Here is a 13,731-nt window from a genome sequence, read left to right as displayed (position 1 = left end):
TTTATACAAACACATCTGTTTATATATGTTATTTATATGTAGATACTGGTTTGATTAATATGATTTTTAAAAAAATTACTTTTCGTACATCTGCTATTCGTTAATGCCTTTTATTCCACTATAGAGAGTAGGCGAAACTGTTTTAGCCCTATCTAACTTTTGGAGACTGAGGGGACAGTTCAATCTCCTCTGGTTGCCAAAAAAAAGGAGATAGCCAACCCAAGATTATCACTAGTTATACACAGCATCCGGTGAAGAGAGGAGGCTGACAAGTGCTGCCATCTTGGGGCCCCTAATCCTAACACTATATTTAATTTTTTAAAAATACTGTGGGTTCTACGGTCAATTTTATTGACTTTACATGACAAATCCTGAGTTTCTGGGATTGACTAACTCAGAAACCAGTCAAAGAAAGCCTTAGAAATAAGTTCCTCTTATCAGTAACTAGAGTCAAACTTAGAATATGCTCTTTCTTCTGGCAACCACTCTGTTGATGAATATGTCACTTCCACTGAGCTTTATGGGTGATTTTAATTATGGCAATATAGACTGAAATGATGAGATAGCAACTGGAAGTAAAGAAAATGAGTTTCTTGAGTTTTTGAGGGATAACTACCTCAGACAGTATGTAACAGAGGGCACACGAGGATTAAGGGTCTTGGATTTTCCTCATCTCATCAGAGGATGTAATTATAAATGAGGTGCCAAATGATCCACCAATTGGTGAGAGTGACCATGAGGTGATTACCTGGGTGGTTGCCAGCAGTGCGAGAAAAGGGTATATGTGGAACTACAAGGGGGGTGATTATGAAGAGCTCAGGAGACAGCTTGCGGGTGTAGCGTGGAATGAGAAGTTAGCAGGAAAAGAGATCAGTGCAGCTTGGGGGATTTTCAAAAACTATCTAGTAGATGCAATGTCTAAATATATTCCAAGGGTGAGAAGGTTAAATAAGGTAGGTGTGAGATGGATGAATAAAGAGATTAAGCATGCGATACAGAGAAAAGGGGCATTGTGGAGACAGCATAAGAGAAGCGGAAATAACCAATTTCATGAGGTCTACAAATACCAGACAAGGAGGGTGACTTGGTTGGTGAGAGTAGCTAAAGAGAGGTATGAACAGCAGTTAGCTAATGAAGCCAAAAAGAATCCTAGGGAGTTCTTTCGATATGTAGCCAGCAAAAGAAAGAATGATTATGAAAGGATGACATTGATTGGAGAAAATGGTATAAAGACAGCTGTTGCAGAATGTGTGATGGAGATACTTAATGAGTAGTTCATAAAGATCTTTCAGTCTTGTGAATGTGATTTCATGGAGAGATTGAGAGCAGTTGATGATGGGGAGGAGAGACTGACTGTAAGTGAGCAAGAGGTGTTTGGGGAGTTGAGTAAACTAGATATAAATAAGGCTGTGGGACTTGATAATATATCACCGCGTATTCTGAAGGAATGTGCCAGAGAGTTGACACCTGCCTTGACATATTTTTTTAATACAAGTCTTGCACTCGGTCAAGTTCTTAAGGAGTGGAAGGAGGGCAAGATTGTGCCACTTCATAAAGGAGGTGATCGAACTCAAGCATCAAACTATAGGCCTATCTGTGTGTCAGGTGTTGTGGTTAAGTTGTTGGAGAAGCTTGTGAGAACTAGGATCCAGTGTTGGGTTGACAACAATGGTATTATCTTTGATGGACAGCATGGATTTGCTAAAGGGAGGTCATGTCTTAGTAATCTACTTACTTATTACAATAACGTGACTGCTTCCTTGAACAGAGAAGAAGGATACACAGTAATATGCTTCGATTTCGCAAAGGCTTTTGATCGAGTACCTCATGATAAGTTGACAGTCAAACTAGAGCAGATGGGGTTGGATATTAGATTAGTGCATTGGATTGGAGACTGGCTATCTGATAGGTATCAACAAGTTGTGTATGGGGGTGCGATATCCAGGAAAAGGAAAGTCACTAGTGGAGTGCCTCAGGGGTCTGTTTTAGGGTAATTACCATTTAACTTGTATATTAATGATATTGACGAAGATTTGGATGGAGATATTCAGTTGTTTGCAGATGATGCAAAGTTGGGACGAACCATAAAGAGTAGTGAAGGTGATGTGGCCTTACAAGAAGACTTGAATAAATTGAGTGATTGGCACGGAAATGGGGACCTGAGTTCAATGTTGCAAAATGTAAGGTTTTAAAATTTGGAAAACAAAGATGGGATGCAGAATTTATACTTGGTGAGAATATATTGTTGGAGGTAGAGGAAATAAGAGATCTGGGGGTGATAGTGGATAAGGATCTAAAATTTAGGGGACACATCACCAAAATTGTGAAGGCAACACAAAGGCTTCTGGGAATGATGCGGAGGGCACTGACGTTTAGAAGTAAGGAGATTCTTGTTCTGTTGTATAAGGCTTTGATTAGGCCACACATGGACTATTGTGCACAGATTTGGTCACTGGGTTTTCAGAAGGATGAAGAGATGTTGGAAAGGGTCCAAAGGTGACTGACTAAGGTAGTTTCTGACCTCTGGAATGTCGAATATGAGGAAAGATTGAGAAGCTGTTATTTGCAGAGTCTGGTGGACAGGAGGAAGAGGGGAGATAATAGAGACCTATAAGTTGGTAAGGGGTTGTTATAGGATCAGTGGTGGAGAAGTTCTACAGAGAATAGTGGGAGATCAGGGGAGAACCAGAGGTCATCCCTGAAAACTGTATAAAGGGGGAGTGAGAGGCAGGTTTTTTTCGTGCAGAGTTGTGAATGATTGGAATGGAGAGTGTGGTGTCTGCAGGGAGTTTGAGTGTGTTTTTATGACACGGTATGATGAGATGTGTGTGTGTGATAAAAGGACCTCCCAGATAAATCTTTGACTCCATGAGGTCTTGGGATAATAATAATAATATGAAGCATATAACATAACATATAGTAATTTATCTCTTTATTACTGTTTATTATTATCTTGAGTTTTACTTTAACCTTTGGCTGGGCATAGCATGAACTTAGTTGCCCTTGTGCCAATAAACCCCTAATCAATCAACTAACCAACCAACTTTCTCATCACTTCCAGTCATGGCTTCTGAGCTGCTTACAATTTTCAAGCCTTCAGGTGTGATTGTATGGCAGATAGGTATCACCATATTATATTCCTAAGTATTGTCTAAATTAATATGAGTTCTGTAGTTAATAAAGCATCTGTATAGCTCAGTGGAAGTGGGGTGCACCATTCGCTAGAGCAGATGGGGTTGGATATTAGATTCAGTTCAGTTCCAGTTGCCGACTAGATGAACTTTTACTAAACTGTTTTCGACCGGTTCCCAAGTTATTCAATTTTTAGCACAGGCAAGCAGTTTTTTTTCTCCTGAAACAAGCAAGGTCCCAGAAACTCAGGTTTTTCATTCCATAAACTCAAGAAAATCGATCATGGAACCCACACTATTTTCAGACAGTAAACATGGTGTTAAGATTGGAGACCACTAGATGGTGGCACTTGTCAGCTGCATCTCTTCACCAGTGCCATGTAGTTAGTGATAGTATTGGTTCAGCTATTTCTGATTGTCTACTGGTGGAGATCGAACTGCCCTGTCAGTCTTCAGATGTTAGATAGGACTAAAATGGCCTCACCTATGCCCTGGGGGAATAAAAGGCATAGCTGATTTGATTTTTGATTTAGTCAATTTTTCTGAGTTGAGGATGAAAAACACAAGTTTTCAGAAGCCATATTGCTTGTACCAGAGGTCAACTAACTTAGGAATGAGCTTGGGGGGGGGGAGATCTAAAAAAGTTTGTGTAGAAGCTGCCTGGTTGATTCTGTGTAAAACGCTTTCTTCTGGCAGTCTGGTATTATTTAAAGCATTATCACATAGCTACACAAGCAAATTTAAATGTACTATACCCATATTTAGTAAATGGGTGAAATTGAATCTTCCAGGATTGCATATATGATATACACCACCAGTTTTCTGGTAACAGATGGCTCATCTCCTCTTTTAGTCTGGAAAGAAACTGAGATTGCTCTTGAAATTCCCATAATCACCCAACTAGTTCACACATCTGCCACAGATGGCATTGCATGTGACACATTCACTTGATTATTTACATCTGCACTTGGTGGTGATTTCTTTTTTTCTGAGTGATTCTTAGCTTAGTTTGCTTACATTTTACCCTGGCTAGGACTCCCAAGCAAGGTCTTCTTCACAGTGATGGCAGTGTCAAGTGAAAGCACGAGTCCTTATTAATACAAGATAAAGCAGACATCCAAAAATCACTCAACAATGGTATTTTGGTGCAGAAAATGTTAATCGTATGATATTGATTCATCAACTTTTTATGATGTAAAAAAAAACACAGATAGAAAATAATGAAATTCTTTTCAGAGAATGATTTCAAGAAGTGTTAGGTAAACTATGAAAAGTTGTAAGAGTACTGAGCATGATCAAATTATGCTGGAAAGGTTTCGACAACGTGGAATGATTTGTTGGACTTGTCTCATGGCATGTTAATGGAACAGTTATTCCAATAACATGCTAAGTTTTACCAAAGAGAACTTAAAATATGACTGCAGCTATAGTACAATGGATGGCTTCAAAGGTTTAAGGAGCATAATGGAATTTCTATCAATAAAGTGTCTGGTGTAAAACTGTCTGAAAAAAATCACAAAGAGCTACTGAGCATGTTGATGAATTTGATAAACTGACAAGCTCCTCCAACCCAAGCAAGTGCATAATGCTGATAAAACTGCATTATATTGGTGATGCACACTATGAAGGACACTAGTAGCAGCAAAAGATGAAGAAGGACACAGGATTCAGACAACCTATGGCAAGACACTCTGTCTTAGAGTGCTTAAATGCAACACACACACACACAGATATAAGTTGCTGGTGATAAAAAAAAAAAAAAAAAAAAAAACTCAAAGCCCTAGGTAAGGCCTTGAAAGTCACTAAAATTTACTTGTAATATACTGTGCAAATAAAAATGGCTGAATTACCAACAACTTTATGGTAGAAATGTTTGAAAATTTTTTTTTTTTAACCAAAGCATGTTTGTGTGCACTGATAGCCCTACTAGATGATTGCAAAATTCTTCTCATTCTGACCTTTCATTTGATGTATGAAAAATTATGCAGGAAAAGATGAAAGTAGAATAAACAATTTTGCTTCAAGATGTTCCTCCTCTACAACATTGAAGATGAATCAATTAGATATGAAACAGACAGTAATCAGGCAACCCTCAACTTCCAGACCGCTATGATTTTTTAGACAATCTCAGTAAAATTCTAAATTTTGACACTTTGGGAACAGTACTATTGTAATATTCTTTGTAAAAGTACAGCAACTGATAAAACTATTTTCATTTCTATCTGTTCTAATATGTAAATTTCATTAAAAATCATTTAATTCACATTTAATTTCTGTTTAATTAATAATTCTGTTTCATTGATAATAATAGAGCCTCTATAGCTCAGTCGGTATAGGCAAAGTCCTTTGGTCGGAAAGATCTGGATTCAATTCCCGTCCATGACGTGAGGAACCTTTATCTGGTCTCTTTCGACTAAAGGTCTCATACAGAGGTAGGGAGTTTTTTCTCTTGGAAACTTGTGTTTTTCATCCCCCAGAACAGGCAAACCTGCCCTGTGAACACACACTTCTACAGTCATAAAAATTGTTCCATCCCCAACGCCAGGCTCTCTGTCAAGCCCATTGGGGTTTCCCAGTTGCATAATCACAGTGGACCCTGCACCAACTGGGATAAAAGTGCTATAAAGAGGAAGAAGATTAGAAATACTGAACTTTATACTCCAAATCTCAACAAGTATGGTTGTATCAATTTACCAAAAATCTAGGAGAAAGTCATTTTAAGATCTAATTAATACTTTTTCTCTCTCTCTTTCTCTCTTTATCCAAAAATAGATGGTGCCAATTAGTACTTTGGTTCCTTGTGTTGTCTGTTACAATTTTTTAAACTACAGGAAAACCTCGCTTAACGTGAATTCGATATGAGTGATTGAGTGAAATGATACCATTTCTCACTTTAAGCGAGTGATTAATCAGTTAATGCAATTTTTTTACATTATGCGAAATTTTTTGTCGCCAATCTGCAGCGAGCGGAAAAACTGGAAGTCATTAAGAGACATGAAAGTGAAGCTAGTAATACAATGATAGTGCGAGACCTGGGATACAGCGAGTCTACAGTTTGGACTATATTAAATAAGAGCAAAAAATACAAAGAACAAGGAAAAGTTGCTACTGCTTCTTTAAGCATGCTGATTACCTGAAATAGAAGCCATTTAGTGATCAAGATGGAGCATCTTCTATCACTCTGGATTGAGGATTATAACCAAAAAAGAAGTCCTCTGAATATTCCCTGTTAGAACAGGAAATATTCAGACAAAAGCTCTTAATATTTTACCTCATTTAAAGAGACCAAATTTCAAGAGGAATGTGAAAACTTTACTGCAAATTTAGGATGGTTTGCCCATATCAAAAATCGAACTGGACTGCATAATGTAAGAATAACTGGGGAATCTGCGAGTGCTGATAAAGATTCTGCTGCCAAGTTTCTGAATAATTGCAAAGGATAATTCAGGAGGGCGATTATGATAATCGGCTATTCGACGAAATTTGTCTCTTTTGGAAGCATATGCCAACAGAAACTTTCCTAGCTTAAACTGAAGCATCTCATCTAGGATACAAAGTATCTAAAGATCATCTTACACTTTTATTAGAAGGCAATGCAAAAGGTGACTTCAAACTAAGGCTTATGTTAGTATATTGTGAACAAAATCTAAGATCTATCATTATTGAAGAAATCAGTGCAATTGGAAAAGAACTTGGATTTATTGAACTGAATAATGAATATGTGAGAAACTTACTCAATTCCCATTCAGAACAGTTAAGTGAGAATGATCATATGCATGCTGTTCTTCTCCTTCAGCTAGAAGAACAGCGTGCATATGAAGAAGATGATGATGAGTGCGAACAAGAAGAGAATGTTATGACTAAGAAGCTAACTGCAAAAGAACTTGCGCTAGTTTCCAGTCATATCGAGCATGCTAAGAAAATTTTGTTTGATGCTGATCATGATATGGAACGAAGCTTCAAAGTCTGTCGAAATCTTCATAAAGAAATCGCCAGCTATCGCAGATTGCATGACAAGATGAAAAAGTCGAGCACGATTCAAACATCTTTACTTAAATTTTTTTGTAAAAAATTAGCTCAATCAAATGTTTAGACATTAAATAAAAATTTAAGCAATTGATTTTTATTATCTTGGATGATTTTATCCTCTAAATATAGCTTATATATATATATATATATATATATATATTTTTTTTTTTTTTTTTCAAATTTACACTAACTGATGAATGAATTATAATTATTCCCTTTGTTTATTGTATTCGCTTAACTTGATTTCGCTTAGCATCCATTATTTGATGGATTAATTAATTGCATTAAGCGAGGTTTTCCTGTAGTTCCACTGTTATACCAATTTGTTGTTGTTTCATAAATTTTGACACTGTTCTTGCTCTGAAGATGCTCGGTATAATACTAGCTAAATATCAGTTAATAAGTATTAATTATTTCCTTATCATTCTGTGTTGTGAATCAATACTGTTAAAATAAACTAGCATGTACTGCCAACACATAAGCCTGTCCACTCCACTGAACTTTATTAAATCATATGGTTTTCTCATTGATATAAATTTATTATTTATTACCGTTAGTGAATTAATATTATTAATACTGTTTATTAAAGCATTATTTTAAATCTTCTGCAAATTATTAATTTAATGCTTGCTTTTGCACTTTTAAATTAACATTGTTTGATAATTTTTTTAAAGGACCAACTATTGTTCTGTGATGACTGTGACAGAGGTTACCACATGTACTGCCTTACTCCACCACTGTCCGAACCACCTGAAGGTATGCTAAGTTATTAAATTAATTCGTATTAGCATTGATGTGATAATAATACAGGATGTTTCAAAAGGATGTATACAACTTTGTAGAAGAACAGAGAATAACTCGGAAGACATACAAAAGCTGAGTGACATAATGTAGTCAAAAATGTCAGTTTTTGGTCACTTAACTTTATTACCAAATGACAACACTAGATGCCGTAATCCACACACAATTTGAAAATGGTGACTTTCGATGATGCAGAGTGAACACGTGTGTTTTGGTTTGAGAAAACGAAGTCTGTAACACAAGTTCAGAGGAATTTCCTCGCACAATACAGCAAAGAACCTCCTAGTAGGCACACAATCTACATGTGATACAAGAATTTTGTGGAAACAGGCTGTTGTGGAAGAGGTTCAGGAAAGTTTCCAGAGAAGTCCTGGAAATTCAACCAGATGGGATGTCTCATCAAATTGGAATTCACATGTGGCTGTGTGGCATGTTTTATGACAGTGTTACATTTAAGGCCTTACAAATTTACACCCTCATACAATATTTGAAGAAAAATAAAAAGATATGCCAGGATTTCCATATGGAAATGATCAGTAGGATAGAATAAAATGAGGATTTTTTGGACAAGATCATTTTCAGTGATGAGTGCACTTTTCATGGAAGTGGGCAAGTAAACACAACTGCAGAATTTAGGGAAGCAAAAATCTACACACCATCATAGAACATGTTTGCGGCATCCCCAAAGGTTAACATTTTTTGTGCCATAAGCAAGAATAAAGTGTGTGGACCCTTCTTTTTTTTTTGGAGTCTATTGTTACTGGTGGTGTTATCTGGACATGCTACAAGGGTGCTTAATACCACAATTAGATGACAGTGACCACGGTGGATGCTTTCATTTCCAACAAAACAGAGCACCTCCTCATTACCTGACAGGTCATACTTCAACACTTGTTTTTCCAGGCAGAGGGGCACCTGTAGCATGGCCACTGTGTTCCTCTGATCTTACACCATTCTTGTGGGGTTTGTGAAAGATCAAGTGTTTGTACCACCACTACCAGCCAATTTGGATGAGATGCATAAAATAAAGGATGAAAAGCGGTCTGGGTAGTGGCCCTTCCCTTAATGCATAGCAGTATAAATGCCTGCAAGGAGATGTGCTTTGCATTATGGGAGATACTGAGACAAGGAGTGATGTGAGAGCTTGGTCCACCTTTGCCCAGAGTTGCCTGGTGACAACTCTGGGCAAAGTTGGACCAAGTCCCAGTCCTGAAGATATTTTCAAGTGCAAACTTTGTTTGCTTACACTAAATTTATTATTGCCATTGCTGATGTTATGCCATATATGCTCTGCTGCATGTGGCAGAAAATTTATTACAGATGGGACATCTGCAGAATTACTGGAGGCAGTCATATTGAACTTTCACTGTTCTTTGTTGAAACTTTAAGCGTCATGCTACATTCACATGGTAATAAAAATTGTTCATCTATCGCTTTTCACCTTCTATTGTAATTTAAAGTTGTATACCCTCTTTTGAAACACCGTATATATATATATATACACACACACACACACACACACACACACACACACACATTTGAACCCTTAAACAACGTGGAGGTTATGGGTGACGATCCCCCCCCCCCCCTTCCACGTGGGTCAGAAATCCACATATAACTTCTGACTCTCCAGAAATTTTACTAATATCCTTGACCAGAAGCCATACTAATGACATAAACAGTTGATTGACACATATTTTGTATGTTATGTGTATTATATGTATGCTGTATTCTTACAATAAAGTAAGCACGATAAAAGAAAATGTTTAACTGGTAATTAGTTTACGGAATTAACAACGCATATAAAGCATATAATTAAAGGTAACTTTAATAAATAACTTCTATATTTCGGCAACGTCACGTTGCCATCTTCAGGAACATAAAGATATGGTATGTGCATGCAGGCACTAACAAAGGCAAATGAAGAAGAAAGCAAGAAACTAATATTGTTCCTGAAGTCCTAATGGTGCCCTCTGGTGGGCTAATTTGGTTGTCTTGGCAGTTGGGGGCTGAAGTTCTCAAAATGTAAGTCTCCCAAATTTGTGGTAGTTTCATGCACATAAATTTGTTGAGGTTAGGAACGTTTTTTAGAGCTGATGATGATTCCTTGACTAATCTTTCGTATTTAAACTTGCTGCGGTGTATTATTTTTATTTTCTTCCAATGAATTCTATGGTGGGTATCTAAGACATGGTCTGCCAGCCCAGAGCGGCTGTACTGGTGAAACCGGATGTAGTCTTTGTGTTCTGAAATCCTGATATTTGTTGTTCTGCCTGTTTGGCCAAAGTAGGACAATTTGCAGCTGCAAGGGAACTGGTATACACCAGGTAGGTCTAAGGGAAGTGGTTGGTCTTGGTCTTTGGTAGAGCAGATAAGGGATGCCAACTTTTTATATGGTCTGTAACAAGAAGTAAGGTCATATTTTCTGAGGATATTGGTTATTTTCTCAGAGGTGCCCTGGATGCAGGGGATGGTGATAGATTTGGTGTAATCTTTATTGTGGAGGGGGGGGGGGGGGTTGTGGTTTACTGGTTTTAGTATTTTTTGGATTTTTTGGGGGTTGTAGCCATTGGCTAAGAAAGTGTTGTGGATGTGGTTTAGTTCAGTAGTTAGGGCCTTGTCATTTGAGCAGATTAATTTTACCCTGTTATATAGTGTTTTTATAACCCCATATTGTTGTGAGGGGGGGGGAATTGCTGGTGAATGTATTTGCCAGTATATGTGGGTTTTCTGTAAACAGAGAAAACCAAAGATCCATCAAGCTGGTGGGTGATTAAAGTGTCTAGGAAGGGGAGGGTGTTGTTTTCCTCTTTTTCTAAGGTGACTGGACTCTGGGGTGTTGGTTGTTTAAGTGTGTTAGGAAGGAGTGGAGTGAGTCTGAGCCATGTGGCCAAATAGCGAACACATCATCCACGTAACGAAGCCAAATAGTGGGTTTTTGTGGGGCGGAGTTTAAGGCTTTCTCTTCAAAGGTCTCCATAAAGAAAGGGTGGGGAAAGCGGTGAACCCATGGCTGTCCCCTCTATCTGTTTGTAGAACTTTCCTTGCCAAACGAAATAGCCTGAGTTCATTGTGAACTGAAATAGGACTGAGATATCAGGAGGAAACTTGGCTTGGATGAGCTCTAGGGTTTCTTTGAGTGGGACATTAGTGAATAGGGAGGAGACATCAAAACTGACCATTATGTCAGTGTGTTGGAGTGAGAGGTTTTCTATACTGGCTTTAAAGTGGGCTGAGTTTTTTATGTGTGATGGTGTGTTGCCAGTATAGTGTGTGAGCGTTTTGGCTAAATGTTTGGCTAATTTATATGTGGGGGAATCAATGCCATCCACTATAAAACGTAACGGCACATTTTATTTATGTATTTTTGGGAGTCCATATAATCGGGGGGGGGTCTAGAGTTATAAGGTTTTAGTTTGTTAGTGATCTCCACAGGCCAAGAAGTGACTTTCTTAAGGAGTCTATGGAGAGTTCTAATCTGAGAGCTGGTAGGATTATATTCAATGGGGAGGTAAGTAGTACTCAAGCATTAAGCTTACCTTTATAGTCCTTTTGATTTAGCACCACAGTGGCATTTCCCTTATCTGCTTTGGTGATTACTATTTTTTTGTTATTCTTCATTTCTTGTAGGGCTGTATATTCGTCTTTGGATAAGTTGGTTTTTGGAGGTTTGGCTTTAGTTAGAACACCGACTACATCCAGTCTGACGTGTTGGCGATATGGTTAGGAAGGTTGCAAATCCCACGTTCTATTTGGATCATGATTTCCTCGGCAGGTATTCTTTTAGGAGCTAGGGCAAAATTGTGACCACGTGCAGCTGCGGTGAATGCTTCAGACTTTAAAACTACCGACAAGAGGTTGACTACAGTGTTGAATGGTGGCTGTGGTAAGGAAGTAGAATTCTTTATCAGGTTTTCGTATTTTTTCGAACTCTTTTCATGCCGATGCGCATGAGTCGTCATAAAGTATCGTCCAAAGATCATGGCCGAGTGTATTCAAAAGCTCTTCCTCTAGCGCCCGTAAGGTTTTGTTTACGTCAGCAAGGAGAACACGCGTCGCAGTAATTTGTTCTCTTAACATTGCGAAGCTAGTGCGATTATAAATGCGCAGAGCTTTCTGTGAAGTGAAACGGTGCTTCAATTTAACACATTAGGGATTACCTTGTTATCCCAGCAGCATTTTAGGAACGCCAGGCGATTTAGTTGTCTGAATATCTTCAACCTCATTTTGCCATATTGGCGGGCCTTTCGTGCGATGGAATCTCCGTGGATGATCATAATTCTAGTAGCAAGGCTTATAAGTTGGTCATACATAACTGGTAATTAGTTTACGGAATTAAACTCCGCCCCACAAAAACCCACTATTTGGCTTCGTTACGTGGATGATGTGTTCGCTATTTGGCCACATGGCTCAGACTCACTCCGCTCCTTCCTAACACACTTAAACAACCAACACCCCAGAGTTCAGTTCACCTTAGAAAAAGAGGTAAACAACACCTTCCCCTTCCTAGACTCTTTAATCACCCGCCAGCTTGATGGATCTTTGGTTTTCTCTGTTTACAGAAAACCCACCCATACTGGCAGATACATTCACCAGCAATTCACCCCCCCCCCCCTCGACAACAATATGGGGTTATAAAAACACTATATAACAGGGCAAAATTAATCTGCTCAGATGACAAGGCCCTAACTATGAAGTAAACCACATCCACAACACTTTCTTAGCCAATGGCTATAACCCCAAAAAAATCCAAAAAATACTAATACCAGTAAACCACAACCCCCCCCCCCCTCCACAATAAAGATTACACTAAATTTATCACCATCCCCTACATCCAGGGCACCTCTGAGAAAATAACCAATATCCTCAGAAAATATGACCTTACTTCTTGTTACAGACCATATAAAAAGTTGGCATCCCTTATCCGCTCTACCTTATCCAAGATTACCCTTGCAGCTGCAAATTGTCCTACTTTGGCCAAATAGGCAGAACAACAAATATCAGGATTTCAGAACACAAAGACTACATCCGGTTTCACCAGTACAGCTGCTCTGGGCTGGCAGACCATGCCTTAGATACCCACCATAGAATTCGTTGGAAGAAAACAAAAATAATACACCGCAGCAAGTTTAAATACAAAAGATTATTCAAGGAATCATCATCAGCTCTAAAAAACGTTCCTAACCTCAACAAATTTGGGTGCATGAAACTACCCCAAATTTGGGAGACTTACATTTTGAGAACTTCAGCCCCAACTGCCAAGACAACCAAATTAGTCCACCAGAGGGCACCATTAGGACTTCAGGAACAATATTAGTTTCTTGCTTTCTTCTTCATTTGCCTTTGTTAGTTCCTGCGTGCACATACCATATCTTTATGTTCCTGAAGATGGCAACGTGACGTTGCCGAAATATAGAAGTTATTTATTAAAGTTACCTTTAATTATATGCTTTATATGCGTTGTTAATTCCGTAAACTAATTACCAGTTATGTATGACCAACATATAAGCCTTGCTACTGGAAAAGAAAATGTTATTAAGAAAATCATAAAATACACTTACAGTTCTGTACTGTATTTATCGATACTGCAAGTTTTTATTTGTTTGTTTACAAGATGAATTGTTTGTCAATACCTACAGGAATATTGTCTTATATGATACAAAAACGCTATGGTTGTTATACTAAGCTAGACATCAAAAATGAAAAGATAATGTGAAAAAGAAATTCATATTTGTTTACAGGTATAACTATTCGTGCATCGAGCCTAGTT

The 13,731-nt window shown here is 38.1% G+C and overlaps 1 protein-coding gene across 3 annotated transcripts in view; it reads left to right on the top strand.

Moving 5' to 3' along the window:
• The window catches only part of d4 (double PHD fingers d4), a 339,869-nt gene that overhangs the window by 296,965 nt on the left and 29,173 nt on the right, over positions 1-13,731 (top strand). For all 3 annotated transcript variants that reach the window (XM_090398857.1, XM_090398855.1, XM_090398856.1), the window contains exon 8: positions 7,835-7,916. In XM_090398857.1, the coding sequence (XP_090254983.1) occupies positions 7,835-7,916 (82 nt within the window). The remainder of the gene's footprint in view (positions 1-7,834; positions 7,917-13,731) is intronic.

Source organism: Typopeltis vanoorti, chromosome 10 (assembly GCF_054136105.1).
Source record: "Typopeltis vanoorti isolate ZY-2024b chromosome 10, IOZ_Tvanoo_1.0, whole genome shotgun sequence".
Taxonomy (NCBI): Eukaryota; Metazoa; Arthropoda; class Arachnida; order Uropygi; family Thelyphonidae; genus Typopeltis; species Typopeltis vanoorti.
Note: the sequence above shows the minus strand (reverse complement) of the source record. Positions and strands in the feature narration are given on the sequence as shown.